Source organism: Rhinolophus sinicus, chromosome 2 (assembly GCF_057876585.1).
Source record: "Rhinolophus sinicus isolate RSI-liver-muscle chromosome 2, RSI-T2T, whole genome shotgun sequence".
Taxonomy (NCBI): domain Eukaryota; kingdom Metazoa; phylum Chordata; class Mammalia; order Chiroptera; family Rhinolophidae; genus Rhinolophus; species Rhinolophus sinicus.
Window position 1 is genome coordinate 179,984,554 of NC_142502.1, and position 22,194 is coordinate 180,006,747.

The 22,194-nt window shown below is 33.0% G+C and overlaps 1 protein-coding gene across 7 annotated transcripts in view; it reads right to left on the reverse strand.

The window, feature by feature from the left end:
• The window catches only part of GEN1 (GEN1 structure-specific endonuclease), a 44,113-nt gene that overhangs the window by 17,941 nt on the left and 3,978 nt on the right, over window positions 1–22,194 (reverse strand). For 3 of the 7 annotated variants that reach the window (XM_088796288.1, XM_019752818.3, XM_088796285.1), the window contains exons 2-12: window positions 17,180–17,355; window positions 16,322–16,508; window positions 12,971–13,147; window positions 11,363–11,473; window positions 9,706–9,779; window positions 6,914–7,005; window positions 5,414–5,564; window positions 5,089–5,125; window positions 4,921–5,001; window positions 3,881–4,011; window positions 2,176–2,237 (exon numbers count right to left, since the gene is read on the reverse strand). In XM_088796288.1, coding sequence (XP_088652414.1) covers window positions 2,176–2,237; window positions 3,881–4,011; window positions 4,921–5,001; window positions 5,089–5,125; window positions 5,414–5,564; window positions 6,914–7,005; window positions 9,706–9,779; window positions 11,363–11,473; window positions 12,971–13,147; window positions 16,322–16,508; window positions 17,180–17,340 — 1,264 coding nt within the window. In that variant the 5' untranslated portion in view covers window positions 17,341–17,355. Of the gene's footprint in view, window positions 1–2,175; window positions 2,238–3,880; window positions 4,012–4,920; window positions 5,002–5,088; window positions 5,126–5,413; window positions 5,565–6,913; window positions 7,006–9,705; window positions 9,780–11,362; window positions 11,474–12,970; window positions 13,148–13,779; window positions 13,943–16,321; window positions 16,509–17,179; window positions 17,356–18,777; window positions 18,993–22,194 lie in introns of those variants that run through there. The other 4 variants (XM_088796287.1, XM_088796286.1, XM_088796289.1 and 1 more) reach the window with 4 other exon arrangements.

Below are 22,194 nucleotides of genomic sequence, written 5' to 3' on the forward strand. Positions count from 1 at the left end.
AAACTAAGTACTCCACAAATGGACAATTCATTGCAAATCTTGCTTTGCAAAATCTCTATTCTAATAATTTGTTGATTCTAGTACAGAATTGATTTTCTTCTGCCTGCCAAGAGCTGGAAGGAGATTACTTTTTAATTAAAACTTTAAATTCTCTTGCTTCAGAGACAGTAGGAGCAGCTTAGAGGATAAAAACCTTTGTTTAGATAAGGTTAGTTGGTTTTAATTTACTACACTAAGTGTTAAAATTCCAGATAAAGAATGGGAATACAGTTGCCAAAAACTTCAATATTAACTTTCTTTAACAGTGTCTTCTGAAAAGAATAGAATTGAAAGGTTCATGAAAAATATCATTGTAGTCCCTCCTTATCAGTGAGGGACACAATCCAAGACCACTCAGTGGATGCCTAAAATCACTGATAGTATCAAACCCTATATATACTATGTTTTTTTCCTATACATACGTATGTATGATCAAGTTTAAATTTTATGTCAGGCACAGTAAAAGATTAACAATAATATTAATAATAAAATAGAACAATTATAACAATATACTATAAAGTTATGTGAATGTGGTCTCTCTCAATGTATCTTATTGTACTGTACTCACCTTTTCTCTTAAAGGAAGCAACGTTATGCCTTCCTTTGGCATATCTGAATTGCCAGCATCACTACTCTTGCACTTTGCGGCCATTGTTAAGTAAAATCAGGGTGACTTGAACACAAGCACTGTGACACTGTGACAGTGAATCTGACAACCAAGATGGCTACTAACTAATGGGGGTTGGGGGTTGCATATACAGCATGGATCTGATGGACAAAGGGATGATTCACATCCCAGGAGAGACAGAATGGGAAAGCATGAGATTCCATCATGCTACTCAGAACAACATGTAATTTAAAACTTATGATTGTTTATTTCTGGAATTTTCCATTTAATATTTTCGGACTGCAGTTGACTTATGCTCGTAATTGAAACCATGGAAAGTAAAACCATGATAAGGGGCTTCTACTATACTATTTTCCAGATTGTTGTTTCAGAGGTTATCAATCTCTTGAGGATGTACCCAGGTTTAGGGGACTCACAAGCAGCTGATAAATGAAAATGGAACTGATTATATGGAAAATACAATAAGATATATAAGTAGAAGACTAGAGTTTTCCATTTATCCTATATGACTGCAAAACTGCATGAGAAGCCAAACTATAATGAAAATATTAGTCGATGAGTTTAAAGCAGAAACAAATGAACACAGGTAAATTTAAAGTGTTTCTTGGTTAAACTAGCTTGGGTCCATTTTCTCCCTTTAAGGGATAGTTCCCACAAAGATAAATGAAAGTGGGCACCTAATCCTCAGTTCTAAACACAGGAGATGCACTGCCAAACTAGGTTAATGCCATTTTCTTTCCTGAAAATATACTATAGTGGTGGAACTGTTCTTAAACAGTTTTCAAAATTCTTCAGCTTCTATTTTGCTATTACTGCTTAGAATGGTTTATCTAATTCTTTAATTTCAGACTTCAAAGTTAACCTACAACTTAAACCTTCAGTGAGAAATCGGCTTTCTCATTCACACATAACCATACAATCTAATTTCAATGCCAAATATAAATGAACTTGGGATTCTTTTCCATTTTAAATGATCTGGTGCTTTCCTTGTCTTCAGTTTTGGAGCTAATTCTAAGTGTTCACTGTATTTCTGTCTGTAGCAAAATAAGAGTAATTTGACAATTATAAATTCCCATGAAAACTAAAATTCCCATGAAAACGAAATTACTTGTAGACTGAGTCAAGAAAGAAAAGAAAAAGTACCCAGGTGCCCCTCAGCAACCTTGATTTCTTTCGACCCAGCTACATGAGGAAATCCAATGACCAGACCATCTATAGGATTATTTTCTTGAGAAATATAAATCAAAACTATTTCCATATTATTTTATTAAACATTAATTACAAAAATGCAAATTTAAGACATGAAAATAAAATTACTTAAAAGTTTTTCATATTTATTATTAGTCAAAACCTATTTAAATAGCACAACTAAACTATGAAATTAATCTTTGGTGCATCTGATAGGTTTCTTCTTTATTTCTTACACACACACGTTTTACATATGTGCACAATATTTGCTAAACATACATGGTTAAATGTTATAAACGCTCCTTAAAGTGAATACATACCAGGCTTTTCCCATTCTATTTCAAAGCAGTGAACTCCATTTCTGATCCGGTTTTTAACAATTCTGAAAAAACAAATTCATCTAATGAGGTCCAACTGCACAAATTACTTGGAAATTTTCAATTTGCTAATTGAATAATTCAATTTCCATTGACTTTTATTCTATTTTTATAATATTTTTAGAATATTGTAAGAAATACCAGTTACTCGACTAATTTATTCAAGACAATTTTATTGTTAGGTTCATAGAGCTTATAATTATTAGAACCTATGAGTAGATTGTTCCTTTCATTATTATTCAGTATTCCTCCTTTACGTAATAATTATTTTTGTTTTAAAGTCTATTTTAGTTTTGCTAATTTTGCTCTATCACTTTAGTAAATATTTACCTGGTAAATCTTTTAAATCTCTTCATTTTCAAAATTTGTATAGTTTTATTTTGCATATGCCCTATCAGCAGAATATTGCTGAACTCTGTTTACTCATCCAATATAATGCCTTTTAATAGATGAGTTTAATTCACTTACATTTATTCGATTACTGACATAGTGGGACTCATTCAGACATCTTATTTTGTGTTTTGTTACCAAGTTTTTCCTTTGCTACTTCCCCCTTCCTCCTTCCTGTATTCTTTTGATTTGGTAGGGTTGTTTTTTTTCCTATTTTATGTATTGGTTTGGAAGAGAGAGATTGTATTTCTAATGTTTTAGTGGTTACCCTTATATGTTGACCTGCATACTTTGGGTGTTTCAGTTGATTATCATCATATACAGAGGGTGCCAAAAAAAGGTATACACATTTGAAGAAAGGAAAAAAGTGTATTAAAATTGTAATACTCAATATATACTGATAACAAAAGATGAATACAAGTCAGGTATATACATTTTTTTGGCACCCCGGTATTAATCATCAAGCACTATGCAGATATTCATTTATGTATACATTTTTTTCAGTCAGGTTATTAAATTAGCTAAATATGTTTTATCAATTTTATGCTGACCACTGTTTCTTGTTATCTACAGCTTCCTCTGGGTTCAGTTTTCTTGTTGCTGAAGTACAACCTTTAACAGTGGTTTTAATAAGGATCTGTGAGTGATAAACTCTCAGTCTTCCTATGTCTGAAAATGCCTTACCAACCAGTGAGTAATATTTTAACAATGTCTAGGTTGTCAATTACTCAAAGCTTTGAAATATTACTCCATCATCTAATGACATCTATAACTGTCATGAATTATGTGTGTTATCCAATTGTCTTTTCTTTGTAGTTTATCTTTTTTTGTTGATACTTTCCTCTAAACTTTTTATTTTGGAAGTTTTCAAACCTTTAGAAAAGTTGTAAGAACAATACAAAGATTATTCACACACACTTCACTGAGATTCACTAATTCTGTTTTAGTCTCTCCACTCACTTTACATTTTTGTTCCTTTTCTGGTCCATTGAGATAGTTGTCTGATTAAGCCTAGCTATATCTTTTTATACTTATTTCTTTTAATAACCTATTATTACTACATGTTTGAAACAAAAACATGTGTCAAAGCATGAGTTTACTATGTTCTCTTGACTGCAGGCCCTGAATATGCTTTCATTGTTCCAGTAGACCTTTCCTTCATCTTTATAAAACAAACATCCCACTACTAAAGATATTAAGAATATTTTAGATCTTATATTCAAATGGAAACACACAGCTTTATTCATACAATTCATACCGAATAGGCTGTAGTTGATTAGAGTTCCTTCTACCAAGCTTTCTTTCTAGCATGTCATAGTGGGTCAAAAGCACCAACAATTTCTCACATGCATAGTGATTGGGCCACTCCATTTTTTCAAGAGTAAATCTCTATAAACATAATAAAAATAAAACAAGGTTTTGTTATGTCTTGGAGATGAATAGCACTCTCAGTTCAGAATTTACCTGAGTTAAGGTAGTATCAATGAATATTCCCAGAAAGAACAAGGAGGCAATATTACGGACTAAATAAGTACGAGGGGTCTCAGTTTGAATACCAGTATGGTATTTCCTAGGTGTTGAGTAAATTACTTAATTAAGTTCTCTTAGCCTCAGGTTTTCCATCTGTAAAATACATCCAGCTCACAGATTATAAAGATTAAGTGAGATTACATGTAATGTGTTAAATATAATAGCAGTGAACATTTTAAATGTTTAATAAATGTTGGTTGCCATTATTATAACTATTGTTGGGAGGGATAAGCAATAAGTAGTTACAATTTACTGAGCCTTTCTGTTTCCCTAGCCATTATATTAGGGGTTAATATAAATAATCTCATTTAATCCTCATAGTGACTTCATGAGATATTATTTCTGTTTTGAAGATAACACATACCCGGTGTCACACAGTAAGTGGCAGACTGTCCAAATTTAAATTTAGGTAACTGACTACAAATTCCAATGTCCTGGTAAACTGTACTGCTTTCATAACAATATACTCGATCCTGACATTCTCTGGTTGTTAGTCATTCTCCCCCAACATATCCCTGAATACAATATATCTGTATACGGTATTTAAGGTGTCTTCTAACAAACAGCATAACTGTGATTTGTCTTATGGTTTACACAGTATGATTACTGTGTGGCAAAGGAATGAAGACTAGAAATTAATGCTGAAAAATATCTGGGCAGTCAATAGCTGTCTATTTTAAACCTCTCAGACCTATCAAAGTGATTATCCCTTCTTATTTTCCTAGTATCCAACTTCATACTGTAAAGTAAGAACTTATTTTCAGATACCTGAAACAATAACAAATCAGGTCTTTGGTACCTGATTTCCTTGACCAATTTATCCTTGTTCAAAAGGAATTCTTCAATAACCTAGCAAGAGAAAAGAAAATAGAAATTGAGGCTTCAAACTTTTTAAAATGCTTCTGAAATAAACATATTTTAATTATTAGTTATTACCTCATGGAATGGGAATCCCTCACAACTGCAAGCTTTTCTGAAAATAAATTATATACATGTTATTAATACAATCAGATTCTGAAATCATCTCATCCAATCTCATTTAATGAACAATGTCCTTGTATAGTATCCCAGTCATAAAGCTTCTCTTTGAATTACTATTAAATAACTATCTTCTGAGATAGCCTAATTTTTGAACAGAATAAAAAAAGGATTTTGTAAAATGTTACTAATTTAGATATGGGGGAAGGTTATAAGGAAATAATTCAACCACAGGTGTCTAACTAGGTCATGCCAGAAAAGAATACATTAAAAAAACCCTTACTTCCTGATATTGTTCTCCACGGCAACCAGCTGCCTCTCATACTCTGTACGGTGCCACTCACAAGGACAGCAGGATTCACAATCATGAGGTTCACAGGATTGGTCAGTTTGACATAATTTGCATCCATTACGTTCGTGATCCTTAGGTGAACCTTTATGGAGATACAAAGAAGTATGATTTTTCACTGCTTTTTAGAATTAGCTTCTACACACATTGTGTGTGTATGTGTGTGTGCCTTTACCCGAATTCTCAAAAATGAATACTGCCTAGCACAGTGCCTAGCATATAAAACGGTTTCTATACATTTAGTTTGAATAGAGTAATAACCACTAAGTAATTCTTAGGATAAAGCAGATTCTGAGCTATTACTCTCACATGATACTACTTTTTTGTTTCTGTAAATTACTCTGCAATCTGAAAGTGTTAATTTGTAACTTGAAATTATACATTTATAATTTGGAATTATAATTTATAAAATGGAAAATTTTGTCGTTTATTTGGTAGCTACATACAAAGAAAGTAGGATATAATCAGTAGTAAAAAGATTATTTACTTAATAGAGTAATTCAGGAAATGGTTTCTTTAATGAGAATATATAAAAAATACAGCAGTTAATTACCTCTGCTAGTGTCTAGCTCTCAGTAACCTGTACAGTTATTTTTAAACTATGCTTGGAACATGAACAAATTGTAACTGTGGCACGAGTGTGCAGCCCTAGTTCCCTTCAAAAGGAAAGCATGACTACCTTCAACATCGTTTTGAGACTACAGAAGACACACATAATGGATATGACCTAAAATCATCATTTATAAGGTATCAACAAACTATAGAATGGAATCTTATCTACGAGAACATTTATTCTTCCATGATTTAACAATGCTAATGAAAACATATTAAGACAAATAGATAAAACAGAATTTCTTTTAAAAGATGAACTAACATGATTTCCTAATCTCTCCTGGGTGTGAAAGCCCTTCTGATCTACTACATATCAGTGACATCATTTTTTTTTCCTGCCAAGACTAATGAAGAGGAACCAAGCTATTTTCAATAATAATGAACATGTATTAGAAATTAGTTTTAATGCATTATCTTCACACACAATAAAAATGCCCTACAGTACAATTAAAAATCATTTAAATATATAAATACAAATCACTGATATAAAAAAAAATGATTTAGTTCCACTTTCCCTTAAGACTTACCAGTATGTTTTTTTCTTAAAATGGATTTCTAGATTGAAAACATAATTTTAAGATCTAAATAATTTGGTATCATAGTTTAAAACTGCACTAATCCAACATTTCTCATTTGTGTCACATTATTTCATTCAATTGACATTGATTGAGCACCTACTATGTAATGTGACACAATTCCTGACTCTGAGGATTCTCAGTCTAGTGGGGAAGATACGTACGTAAAATGTACTAGAAGAACAGGGGTGAAAACATGGGTATCCAACACTAACACTCTAAGATATCATTCTCTGTATCTGCTTACCTGGATGGGAACACACAGAACAATGAGCCAGTTTTTTAATAACTAGTGGTTGTTGATTAGAGTAACAAGATTTTTCATTCCATTGAGTAAACCTTTAAAAGAAAATGGTTTAAATACATATATATATATATATATATATATATATATATATATATACAAAAAAATAACAAGGTCATCAAAATGCCATGTTCTCAAATATCAAGCTATTCTGTTCCCTTCTACCTGCCTACTTATTCTTCCTTTGGTGGTAAAGTTGCTGGCCAGACTGGGAAAACCCTCAATTTTAAAATGTGGCCTCAAGGACAGAAGAATTCCAATAGGGGCGGAGAGAGAGAGTCAAAGATGGGTAAAAGGGAAGGGGGAGAGTTAAAGAGAGGGAAAAGGAAACAGGGAGAGAGGGAGGAAGGGGAAGAAGGAGAGAGGAGTCAAGGGAGAAAGGGAGAGGGGGGAGAGGGAGAAGAGGAGAGGGAGAGAAGGAGAGAGAGAAGGGGAGGGGAGAAGGGAAGGAGGAAGGGGAGAGAGGGCATGTGTGTGTGTTTGTACTCATAAACTCATTCAGCCTTTTTTTTAAACAACAGTGACTTAGTCATATACGTAGGGAGAATGATTTGTACATGTCTGTTTTTTATCTCTTTTCTGTGTGCCAGAGTATAAAACAAACAGAATCATGTACATGAACACTTCTGTGTATCAAAATAAGGGTGAAGGGCAAAGTATAAAACTAAGTAAAACATTAAGCTTTTGGGTAAGAACTATTTAAAAAATCCAGATAATTTGAAATTATCATTTTCTTAATCTCTTATGCAAACAGCAAAGACATTATCTGTTTAATGAAAAATTTTAAGAAAAATGTATACTACTGCTCAAATGTCTACTAAATAAAAGTTAACTTTTGGCGAAAGTTCCAAGTCAACATAAAACCAGTAGGAGGATAGTTAAGCATTTATCGTAAGATGTAAGTGTTCTGAATTGTTTCTCTACTTAACGAAGTTACAGTTCTAATTAAAAGCTAAATTATCTCTTCAGTTCATTGTGTAGTAAACTGGTACTAAGAATTACCATTTAGCTTTTGGAATTTCTAACACATGTACTACAAAGATCAAGTACAAGCTTGCTAAAAGTTAGCATTAATTGTTGCTGGCTGCTGGATAAATAATAAATAGAGCTTCAAAAATTAAAAATAGGGGGAAAGTCAGTCTAAATTAGTCAAAATTAAAATCACAGATAATTATAAGAAGTGTAATTTCATTATTTTCAAATATTAAGACCAGCATTTACTAAAATGTTGCAAATGCACGAATTTGCTAATACTGTTTCTTTTTTTCTTTTTTCTTTTTTCTTAAGCAGGGCGCAGCCCACAGTGGCCCATGCCGGGATTGAACCCCGCGACTTTGGTGTTATTAACATCATGCTCTAACCAAGTGAGCTAACCGGCCACCCCAAGCTGATACTGTTTCAATAAGACAGGTTTGTAGTTAGCCAAGTACCACATTTGCTAGCTTTTCCTTCTTTATGTTACTTTTCACAACTCCCAAGTGATTCCTTAACTCACCTCCATGCCCAAGTATACCTTTCTTCCTGCTTTGGCATAGTAATCACTGATATCAATAATGGATTTATTAAAGTCTTAGATCTATCAATAGCATTATAGCTCCAATAGAAGCATTAAAGGAAAGAGCACAGTGACTTGAACTGTTTTTTTCATGGTCATTCCTTCTTGATTTCTACAATTATTGTTTCCTTTCATGTGCTCACCATCTCAAACCTACTGGAGACCAAGAACGTTTTAAGTCTTCCAGTATCCTACTGTGTTTCCCCAAAAATAAGACCTAGCCAGACCATCAGCTCTAATGCGTCTTTTGGAGCAAAAATTAATATAAGACCTGGTGTTATATTATATTACATAAGATGCGGTATTATATTATATTGTATTGTATTGTATTATATTATATTATACTCAGTCTTATATTAAAATAAGACCGGGTCTTATATTAATTTTTGCTCCAAAAGACTCATTAGAGCTGGTTGTCTGGCTAGGTCTTATTTTCGGGGAACACAGTAGTTCCTTTCTTTTCTTTATTCACTCTACACTTTGTCATCGTTAATATTAATTTTTACAAACCACTGCTTTCATCAAGTAAATATAATTCACATGCTTTCAAAACTAAATAGCACAGTTTGTAAATTTCAATATATTCTGTATCTTAATTGTCTTGAATCCTTAAATTGTGGTTTGAATTAATTAGACTTAATGTATTATTAAATGTATGGTTATAGACGCAAGGGTAGTCAAGTAAAAATTTTGATCAAATGTTACTATTAAATATTTGTAACATCAGGCATTTCATTTATAAAAAATAAATTCAACATCAAAGGTTTCATATCAAAAATAATTTTAAATGTAAAATTATTTTACTGTTATGTTATCTTAACATTAAAATAGTAAAATGGTAAAATAGTCTAAAATAGCCTGTGACACATGCCCATGGTTATAAATAAACTCATTTGACATCTTACTACTTGTGTTTGCAATGATCTAATAACATTGAAAAACTATAGTATGTCTTAGGATATATATATATGTGTTAATTATATATATATATTATATATATTTTCATCCTTTCTTTGGAAAACTTCAAAATAAATAAAAATAAGGGATTTCAAATAAAAATATAAATCAGTTTAAAAACACAAACTCCTTTTTGGAAAGCATAATACTTTTTGTAATATTCACTATTAAGCTCAACAAGAATAATAGTCTAATGTCACAAGAAAATGTAATTTTTAGTTACCTCTGTAGTAAACTTTGCCCTTTCAAAATCTGTAAAAGTTTTAATGCTTGCTCTTTTCCAACGCCAGGGACTCCCTTTTAGAAAGTGGGAAAAGAAATTTGAATGTTAGTCACTAGGTAATGAATAAATAAAGTATAAGTAAGTCCATTCAATAAGATTGTGCAGCTGAAAGAATGAGGTAACTCTAAGCAATGAGAGGAAAAGACGTGCACGAAACATTGCTGTTAAAATACTTCCAAACTAGTTAGTAAATAGCTACTCCCCAAGTATACTGAGTGCCTGCTGGCAAAGGGTCCTCCTCTCTAACTGAATCCCATTCCCAAACTACAAGGATCCTGCTACTATTAATAAAATGGCAGCACAGACACAACCCATAAGCCTATGTCTTTGGCCTACCAGTTATACACCACTCTTCTTGTATCAGCATTTAGCTGCATCTTAAATTTCTGGAAAGCAAATCATGTTAGTAAGTAGTCTTAAAAATCTTTAAGTAAATAATATAAATAGATGGCAGTTTTGGTTACAAAACATACAAAAGGTCAAAATAGCTAAGGCTAATGCACAATGCAACTCCACTGTAACTAAGGTTGCTTTCTATGAGCTCAAGTTTGCAAATCTTTTCTCACATCCAACATTGGGCTGTTTCTAGTCTTCATAAATACATATGGGAAATAGGAATCTTCTACTGCAGAATGACAACTGTAAGAAAATAATTCTTGTGTGTGTTATTTAAAAGTCGAATTTCCCTCCTGCTTCCTTAACTTACTAGTTAAAAAGATGTTGATTCCTCTATCTGGTCACCAATGACATAAATTAGAAATTAGGGTTAATAATTTTACTATCCTGCTATTTTTTTCCTCTCTTCTAAGCTCTGGTGAAAAAAAATTCTATGCCCTCCTTCTCTAGATGTATCTTGGGGATAGAGTACACAGTATTATAGGATAATGAGGGATTTAATAAGGATACAGAGATGATTAGTAAAGACATAATGATGGGACCACATGGTAAGAGCTACAAGTCATTTTATATTTTTAAATACAGCATTTAAGAATGGGGTTATCCTCATAATTCTTCCTTCATCACTCATCTAGTATACCTGTTTGTTACAGAGTACTATGCAGTATATCTTAAGATATAAATACAAGGTTTTCATAACAAAAGAGAATGGGATGCTAAGAGGCATGGAAGGATGAATGGCTTATCTCAATAGTCATGTAGCCTAGCAACAGTAATAACACTGAGCATGTGCACAGTGGGAAAGCCGGAAGAAAGAAAACCAGAAACAGACAAAACAGTGATAGAGACTAATACTGGCATGATACAAGAAAAGAGTAAGCCCTATATTTCTTTAAAAGGTTAGTTGACTTTGAATGTGAATCTCTTAATCTAGTCTAGAGTAATGGTTTACTGAGATTCAAGCTGTGGTTCTAGTTGTTATTCTATTCTCATTTATAACATTCAGTGTGACAATGAGCCAGCTTTTCAATGCCATTTGAAATTCTGATTATTTTAGTTACTGAATAGTTTACTGTGCCTAAAATTATATTCTAAATTAGACTGTTAATCATATAACCGCATTATATTCCTATTTATGCAGCATGTAAGGTATCAAAAAAGACACACTAGGATTAGTAAGCAGATAACGATTTCAGGGTACCTTTGGAAGGTAATCGCAGCCTAGTAGTATTGCTAGTCCAACCAGAGCATCTCTGTCCAGACCTAGTTTACTTCTGATAGACGACATTGTGTAACAGTCAACGTGTGGGTCCTAAAAGAAGGTACAGATTTAGTTCAATCTTCAAAAAGTAAATATTTATACATTAAACAACATTACACAACACAATTTGTCAAAACTATCTCTAAATGTTTTTTCCTAAAAGTTTAAATAGGAAAATTATCCTGATCACCAGAATCTTCATAGAATCTAACACTTCAATATCTGGAAATAAAGTCATAATTTTAAAAATGGCTTAAAAAATAAATTATAGTATTCAATTTTTTCCTCTTTATTGTTATTTGGTATCTACAAAAGTAAATTTTCATCTTGCAAAATGAAATACTATAAAATGTATATTACTGAAAGTAAATATTCCCTGTAATTACGTCATCTAAAGTTAACTGTTAATAACAGTATGGTGCATATTCTTCCAAAAAACATTTTCTTTAATACACATGCACAAATATTTATTATTAACTATATATATGTATATTTAAATTAAATTTATTGTGATAATGGTTAGTAAAATTACATAGGTGTCTAGTATACAATTCTATAATACATCATCTATATATCACATGGTGTGCTCAGCACCCAGAGTCAGTTCTCCTTCAATCACTATATACATTTGACCCCTTTAAGTTTCTTTTACCACCCCTCTCCCCTTTTACCTTCTAGTAACCACTAAACTGTTTTCTGTGTCTATGGGTTTTTGTTTCTTTCTTTCTTTGTCTTGTTTACTATAGTTTTAAGAAAGATTATATAAAAGTACTATTTTGCAACATTTTTTGCCCACTAACGTATCTGGATATCTTTAATGTTAATAACACATACTTTTTAAATGACAGCTCACTCTCACATTAGGCAGTATTTCTCAGTCTGAGGCAGTATTTCTCAATGGGGACACTATCAGCATTTTTGGAGAGATAACAGAATTGTCTGGTAAGAGATTCAGCTTCCCTGGCTCCAGTCCACCAAACGTCTGTAGTCTCCCTCTTGCCCAACCTTGAAACGTTACAACCGAAATGCCACAACCGAAATGCCCCCTAGCAGTACCGCCCCAGCTGAGAACCATGTCTGTATTTAACCATTCCCTATCAATGGACATTTGGGTTATCGGCCAAATTTTTGTAATTACTAACAATGCTGCAATTAATATTCTTGTACATATCTTTTCTTGTATATTTGGAAGTGTTTTTGAAGATAAATTACTAAAAGTAGACATTCTGGGTCAAACCAATATATTCCATAAGCGATTTTATAATACATTGTTGAAACTGATTTAGAATTAAACCATGTGAAACAAGTCAAGAACTTAGGAGCGAAATGAGCATTTCAAAGAGAATGAACTATGTGGCAACGATATACATATTTTTCTTAGTTTAACAGACTTTATAATTTTAAATTATAGTAACCATTTTTTTTAGCCATTGCTATGTGCCAGGCTTTATGGTAAGCACTTAAATGTATTATTTCATTGAATTCTTTAATAATCCCTTTAAATGAAGTGGTTTGTAAAACAAATGCTGACAGAGAAAGAAAAAATACCTTGGTATTCATAGTGAAGTTCCTATAAACAGTCTGGGCCCCATAAAGGAAAGCATCTCCATCATTGGTGAGGCAGCCGTCCACATAACCACTGGCATTGAGGTACGCACACATGGCTTCAGCTTCCCCAGCAGCTTGGACCCAGGGAATTCCTAAGCATTCCAGCAGTTCGAGACACTGAAAAGAAAAAGTAGATGCAAGAACATTTTTATTGCTGATTTTGTCAGCATTTAACTTATTTCTATGTTACAAATATTAATAGTCGCTATTTAGGTATTTTACAAATTGTGATATCTAAGAAGCAATTGGAAACTTGAACACTGATTACTTTATGGCATTAAAGAATGATTGCTAGACTTTTAGGTGTTATAATAAAATTTTTACTGTGGTTATGTTTTTCTTTATTTCTTAAGACTCCTTATCCTTTAGACAAAGGTACTGAACTATTAAGAGTGAAACAACTTTATATCTGGGATTTACTGCAAGATAACATTGGAGCAGGGGAGTTGAGGGATAGGGAAACAAGTTTAGCCAAGAGTTGATAATTGTTTAAAATGGAGGATGGGTTACTTTTGTGTTATTTTAAAATTTTCCATAATGAAAAGTTAAACATTTTTAATGTCAATTAAGAAGAAATCCATATTCAATTAGAAATTAATTTAAAAGTTACTTTAAAAAAATAATGAATATTCAATTTTCATTGTTTTGCTGAATGGTAGGTACCTCAAGATTCTGGAAATTATCTTTAAATGATGAATAATTCATTGCATTAAGATTTACATCTGTAAAACAACAAAAATTATTCTCACGTGATGATCAACCTAATAAGAAGTCTTCCACAGAAGATGCTATTATACAATTTTAGCTTGAAGCCTTAAAGTTCACTTCTTTTTCTCCTATCATCTCTTCTGTAAAAGGAAACTCTCAGATTGCGGGACAGCACGTAGAAGTCAGTCAGTTATTGACGCGTTCCTAGAAAGTCAAATATTTGTGCAGAACATTCCTGTCAATCTGCTGATGCATAAATAATCCTCTGTGCGTTTTTCTGGGTTATGAATTTAATCCAGCTGAGCAGCTTCAAGTTTAGTCTTACATCCTAGTGCATTCTTTTTGTCATTCTCATATTCTATCACTGAAGAATACTGGGTAGGGTTAGGAAAAGAGACTACTTGTAGTTTCTAGAGACTGATGGAATAAATATCTCTTTTGCTTTAACTAACTGCTTGCATGATATGTTATATAAGCCTCTGCCAGATGTTGCCCAAGGTGGACAAGGTTCAAAAAGACAAATTACTATGTCAACAAAAGGTACTTTTCAGGACTCTGACTGGCTGACTTTAGGGAGATAGTTTTGTTACAGGCATTGCAACACCATAGTTGCTTTGACCTTCCTCCAATAAGAAGTAGCCTTTCATAATAAACAAGAGTTTGAAAGTTATCTCAGATTCCTGTGCCATTTGTCATTCCAACTCTTTTCAAAAACAAGCACAAAATTTGTGCTGAAGCTGGTTGTAAATTTCCCTACCCTAAGTCTCCATCATGCAGGGTGGAGGTGGTACTGGAGGAAGACTTATCTGAGCTTTTTATGCTGATACCTAAGTTTGTAGTGGATTAAGACAAAGTAGGACCTAGTAAGTCAGGGTACAGAAATATGAAAATTAATAATGGGCAGGTAACACTGAACAAAGCACTTAAAAAAACCCCGATTACTGTAAGAAAGAAATAGGAATGAAGCAATTTTCTCAAAAAAAGATGGACATCTTTTTGCTTTGTAGTGGCTATTTAATGCCATAAGTATGTGGACCATGTTTATTTCTAGGAACTGATTATACAACAAATAATTAGAATCCAGTACAGATATTTTCTTCAACTACTGATAAGGTGGAAGACTCACTAATTGAAAACTATTTTCTAAAAAATCATCTAACAATAAAAACCAGAATTTCAAGAGAAAATGATTATTTATACAATGTCTTTTAAAAGAAATGAAAATGTTAACCAAAATTTAAAAAGAAAAACAGGGATATGAATTAAAAGCAGATATGACTAAAAGTTTATAACCTTAATATGTAAAGAACTTGAACAAAAGAAAAAATCAAAACCTCAAGAGATAAATGGGGCAAAGAAATGATGGCCACCATCCAGGAGGGGCTAAAACTAGGTTAAATGTTTAACCTCACCATTAAAGGGACAAATATATATTAAATACTATGTATTATAAGTACTTTTATGTATTACATAAACAAAGAAATATCTTTGATTTTGGATACTAAATAATACAAAGATAAACCTCTTATTACCCAATATTCTTGTGAGTGCACTGAAATTGTTTATTTCAGACCAATTACTGGTGAGTAGTAATTGGCAAGAGCTACAAAATCTTGCCAATTACTTTCTTTGGTCTATCCATCCCACTTTAGGTAATTTCATCTTAAAAATCCCAAATCACAAGAAAAAGCTATGTACACAAAAAATGTTTACCATAATTCCACATGTAATAGAGAAGAGCTGAAAAGTAAACAATACATACAATTATGGGGAATGATTTTATAGCTTCACACTTGTACAACCATTACAAGTTACGAATTAGAATAGAATGTGGCAACAGGGAAATATGGATAGGATACATTAAGTGCAAAGTCCAAAATAAAAATTATTTATGCACTTTTATGGCAAGTTTTAAAATATATATGTACATTTGAAAAGAGACAAAATAAAATGTCTAAGAAATAGTAGCTTCCTATTGTTTTAATAACATTTTATTTCTTTATGGATGATTTCTCTTAACTTTTATAAAAATATATAACATTTTATAAGTAATATATAAATATATTAAAATATAACAATAAGCACTTTTAAAAATTACAAAGCCCAAAGGAAAGCCAAATATGTATTCAATATATGAACAAGCATCAATCCTGAATGAGTGAAGTATGAATTAATGAGATCTCTCTCTATTCTGGGAATTCTTTAAGTGCTAAAAGATGTCACAAAAGGTAGCATGTATCAAGTCCCTACTATGTACTCGTTACTTTGGTCACTAGATGTTTAGATATTTACTTTAATTTTTACCACATCCCTGCAAAGTATTACTAGCCTCATTTCACGGAGTAGGAAATGAGGCAGATACAAATTAAAAATCTTGCCCAATACCTTAGAGTGTCAAAATGCCAGAGCCAGAACTTGAACTTAGGTCAGTTTTACTCCAATATAAACTCTCTTCTCTATGCACACTGGCCGTTTATATACAATAAGGTCAGTTAGTATTACAGATGACTGTGTAACAATCTTTATCAGAATAAAATGTTCTAACACATCACCAGAATTATTAAATCAGATCTGAATGCTCACCTCTCTTAAGACTGATTTAAAATGTGATCTTCCTGTTTTCTGGGACCATGTTTTTTCAGAAGGCCCATATCGAATCTGATTCCTTTTGCTTATGACTTCAGCTTTCAGCTTTGGGGGCTCCCCTTCCATAACGAATACTAGTTTTACATCCATTAGTGTTAAGTATGAGACACGAAAAAATAAGTTCCTGAAATTTAAAAAGTAGTAATATATTAATCATCATATAATGATAACAAAAGTCAACATAGCAGTATGACATAATGGCAAGAACACTAGACTAGTATCTAAAGGGCTATATGCAATAACATTTTATTACGATTTTATTTTCACTGGCCTGAGAAACTGCTGAATGTTCTTAAGCAAGGGAGATGTATGATTATTCCACTTGCTATGTGGAAAATGGTCTGGAGTTGGAGGAGACTGAGAGACGAGGGAGGGAGCTGGTGAAGATGTTATTTCAGCAGTAAAGAGAGCTGATGCTGGCACTCACTAAGGAGGTTCCTCTGGACATCGAGAGAGATTTATGAATACAAAGTATATTTTGGAAGTTGAACTGGCAGGACTTCCTGATGGATTAGACATGGGGCTGGGTAAAATAGGGAGAGAATGGCTCCCATATTTCTGGCTTATGGTCACTGAAGCATCCAAGGGGATATGTTAAACAGGCAACTAGATATGTGAGTCTGGAACTCAAAAGGTAAGAGGCACGAATTTGAGCCATCAATATAGAGATGGCAGATCTAGACATGTTAATTTATTTTAAAATCTCAAAATGTAAAACAAAAGAAAGTGGAAACAAAACCAAGACATCACTGCTTATGCAACCATATATTTATATTCTAAGAACTTTTACTATACCTGAGGTGGGGCTTCATGACTGTTCCAATCATTTTTTTCACTGTCTGTGCTTCACATACCCAGAAACTCAGATCAACGGCAATCGTTTTCCCACTAAGATTATGCAAGTGGATGTGTTGCTTAACAGGCTCCAAAATTTGCCACAAGTCATTCACTCCCATTCTGGTTATTACCTGCTGTTATTTGAAACACACTTTCAAAAACTGTTAAAAGACACAGAAGCTCAGAACAGGAACTCAAAAACTATATTATGAGCTGGTTTGGGATAATTCACAACTATTCTCCTTATTTCTTTCATTAGTCAGCTTTTTGGAATGACTCAAGAACACCTGAAACATTAAAAATGGTGGTAAATGACTTACTGCTACAAAAATACTGAGGCAGCTAATGGAGTAAAAGTTATTTGCAGATTGCAGCGTGCTAAATTTGTCCTTAAAATCCACTCATACGACCAAATATGGGTTTCTCTACAGTACTGAAAAATAAAGTTATTTTTAAATGTAATGTATCTCAAATATCAATGGTTCCCCTTGTCCCTCCTCATTCTTTCCTGTTCTTTTCAATGTCCTCTTTAGCAGTGGCCAAGAATAAAAATTTCCACATGGTTACCTTAATATTGTATGAAATTTAGAAAATGAAAGAAAAAAATTACCCCCCCCCCAAAAAAAAAAGGTGATAATTAGTTGTTCTAGCTAATAACAAGAGCTAACAAATGTGAGATGGGTAGAAAAACAGGGATGCTGTAAATCATGTATACTTTCTTGAGAACTCACTCCTTTATTTACATGCCTAAAGAGGGAATAGGACTAGCCTCTATCATAATCAGGAAAAACAAAACAGTAGCAACAACAACAAAAGAAAACAAAAGCAAGGAAGCATGCAAACAAGCAAACAAACCAAAGAAAAAAATAAGAGGTTAATGAAGGAAAACTCTCATGAAGACAGAAAATGCAGAATCGAAGGAATACGGAATAATGTTTTTTAAAAGAGCATTGAATGACTTTTTAATCGCAAGGTCACACATGTTCGTTATGGAAAAATAAAAAACATTTTAAAAGAAATAAAAATGTTTATATGTGGTATGATCAAAAAATACACTGAGTGTTTAAAAACTTACTACAGTAAAAGATACACTGCCATTAATCCCCCTCAAAATACTCCCCTCACTTCAAACACACTTATCCCATCGTTCCTGCCACTTTCTGAAGCAGTTCTGGAAGTTCTCTTTCATGAGTGTCTTTAGTAGCACTGTTGTGGTTGCCTCGATGTCCTGAATCGATTCAAAACATTTTTAACTTTCATGGTCATTTTGACTTTGGGAAAGGGCCAAAAGTCACATGGTGCCAGATCCAGTGAATAATGTGGATGAGGACACCCCGTAATGTTTTTATTTGACAGAAATTGCAGTGCCAGAAACGATGTGTGACACAGAGCATTGTCATGATGGAGGAAGAAACTGCTCATTTCTCAGGTCGTTTTCTATATTGTTTCTTAACACCCTAATAAGCCCTTACAATAGTCACCATAGTGTTCCTGGATACAAGCTCAGCTCGTACCATTCCATCAAGGTCAAAAAACACAACTACAAGTAACATCACCTTGATGTTGTATCTTGATTGATGGCTTTTTTCGCACGAGGAGTACTAGACGATTTCCACTGAGAACTCTGATGCTTAGTCTCAGGATCATAACCATAGACCCAAGTTTCATCTCCCATGATGATATGTCTTAAAAAGCTGGAATCTGAAGTGGTGCGATCATGCAACTCCAACGAAATCGACAAACACTGTTGCTTTTGTCTGATAGTCAAACCCTGTGGAACAAATTTCGCACTCACTAGCCTCATGTTCAAATCCTCAGAAATTTCTCTAATAGTCACTCTCCTGTTTGATTGAATCATTTCGCTTACTCTTTCAACATTGGGTTTTTGATGTTGAAGGACATCCCGATCTCTCCTCTTAAATAGATTCACAACCATTATGAAATCGCTCGAACTGCTTGTAAACCATCTTCATGGTCACTGCAGCATCAACATAAACTAATTTTACATTTCGTGTGTTTCTTTAGCACTTTTTTGCAGTTTGAAACAAAATGTCATGTGAATGCGTTGTTTGTGATGCATGATTTACGGCACACTTTAAAAAAAACACCTTCTCTCAACCGTAGCTCACACCCAACTGACCCCACTGAACAAGTTGAAACTTGTCACACACAGTTACTAAGGTTCAATATGCTGTATCCCATATTGAAGATCCCTGCCTTTTTATCAGATCACACCTCATATACAGACTTAAACACAAAGAAGAAAGCAGTAGGTAGTTAATGGTAGCTCCGGGGCTGATATTGTCTATTTTACATCAAGAAGCCCCACTGGTTGAATGGGCATTGTAGCATAAATTTAGAGTTAAGATTTTCTCTCTTTGTTCATGTAAAAAGTTGCAGTTAATTCTGGAAAACGAGTGGGGACGCATAAATTTTCTAAGGCATTATTCTGAAGGGAAACAAGACTTAAATTATTAACCATCAGAACACAAAATTGTTAAAAATATGAAGTTTGGGAGTAAAGTTCTTGTTAATAGTTTTGCTTTCATTTTGTTTGTGACTCATACTGGATACTGGAGTGAATTATTATTGAAGGAAATTAGTGGACGTCCTCTCTCTGGAGGAACATTATCATAACTGATCTTATTTCACTTAAATGTGATTCTGACTGTCAAAATTTTAAATGCTGGTATCTTCTGATTTAGCAATATCTCTCCTAGGAATATATTTTCAGATATGCTCGTAGGTTTGTGAAGATTTATATACAAAGATATTTATTGTAGCACAGTTTATCACAGACACTAAGAAGAACCAAATGTCCATCAATAAAGGTCATATCTTTAAGTAAATTATGGTATGTTCATACAATGGAATAGATAATGCAGCCAGTAAAAATGGGATCGATTTATATGCATTGATAAAAAAAGTCTTTAAGTTTTAAAACTAAAAATATGTACAAAGTAGGTTACATATTAAGAATGGCTGAAGGTGAGGGATGAGAAGAATTACTCTTCAAAATTTATTCCTTTGTGCTGTTTATTGTTTTAAATAACCATACACATGTATTATTTTCCAATTAAAAAGTTTTAAAAATGTGATCCTATTTGTAAAGAGTTGGGAAAATAAAATAGAAATCTTTACACGGCTTACTTCCTGCCTAAATATTAAGCAACCAAATATGGATACAGTTCATGCGCCAAATTAAAATGCAATGTTCTGCAAATTTATGTATACCTGAATATCAAATATGACTTCAGTATGGCTTTTTAAGAAATAAGAGATTCATACTTGCTGGTTTCCTTTAGAATGCCTAGAACCTCATCATGAGGTCTTAGGCCAGGCGCAGCTTTTCTTTGGTCCTTCCAGCTCTAAAGTTCAATCCTTCCTATCATATCGCTAATGCTTGATTACATAAATTGACTGTAATGTAAATGAATAGAAAAAAATGACAATCATAACAGTGCAGTGTTGTTTATGATGGCACACATAAACACACATTTATATATAGGACTGTGATGTAGATTATATTCCTTCTGAGGGTTGTGGAAAAAAACAAAGTAAAGAAACACTAATGAGGTAGATTCTTAATTTTACAAACCATAGTTCTCTAAGTACTTCAAGCACATTAGGATCATTTTGTAAAGGATCACCTTGTAAAGATTTTAATGTATAATAATGTATTATTCACTGGGGCAGCCATGCCTAGAAAAATATAAGCCCAGAACTGACTTTATTAATGCATTAAGGATCCCTTAAGCAAGATAAAGAGGGCTTTTATCCAGGCCCATAAGTAATATCCTTAATATAACACGATCATTACACTTAACACTTAATTCTTATTACTTTAGCTTCTTTTGTCTTAAATAATCCTGGTTTAAAGAATGAGCATCCACGGTTACGATACAGAACTAGAACTGGTAGTCCAATAGATTATCAGTGATGTCAACCTAGGACATCGATTTTGGCTATTCTTTGATTGTCATACGAGCAAAAGACTACAAAACTGTAACAACAGCTACTTAAACACAACTGGTATAAACAATGTAAGCAAAAAGAAAAGAAGTCAGTACAGAATTATCTGTTCGTTCCCAGAAAGTAAAATTTGAGTTATTATTTCTGAGATAGTGTTCTCTCTCCACGTTTCCTTAGTTACGTAACATTTCTAGATAAATGTTTCTTTCATTGCCAATCCTGGTCACCATATTTTTAAATCTATCTCAAAGCCTCTTAAATCACTTCGGCATCTTAACCTAGTCCACACATATCTATTGAAATGGATTTGAAAAAGTTTAGAGTCTCTTTTGGGCTCCCCAAGCACATTCCTATAAAGTAGAATGCTCTGCTATGTTTCTTCACAACCATGGAAGAACTGCTATTGTGAAATAAGCTTTTTTCCCACTGTTTTCTGTGAAGGATGGGAATCAACGGGACATTTGTATAGGAGCTAGTCTCTCTCTGACATGCCCCAATGAATATTTTTTTCTCTTAGCAACTTACTATTAATGAATTTCTATTAGAACTTCTTGAATCACTGCAAGACTTTTTATAGCCTTCACTACTTTTAACCAAAAAATAACAGATTAAAACTATGCCAAACAACAATATATAATGGGTTGAGGGTAGGGATGGGAATTGGAAAGTGAGCAGAAAGACGGAAATATATTTAGAGTGACTTAGAGGCAGTTTACACTGGAAAGGACATTATTGCTGAGTCCCCTTTGAAGACTCTACAATGAAGGAACTTTCTTTTATTCTCCCTAATATTATTTACCTTACAACCTCTGATAACTCCTCTGAGCTCTTGACTAGAACATCTAATCCCTACTTTATCTTCACATGGATGCATAACATGCATCTAATTCTTGATTTCAACAGTCCTCCTCAAAACTATTTTACCCTTAGTCTTTCCCAAATATCCAGGTGCTTAGGCCAAAAACCTAGTCATTTTTTATTCTTTTCTTTGTTTTGCTCTC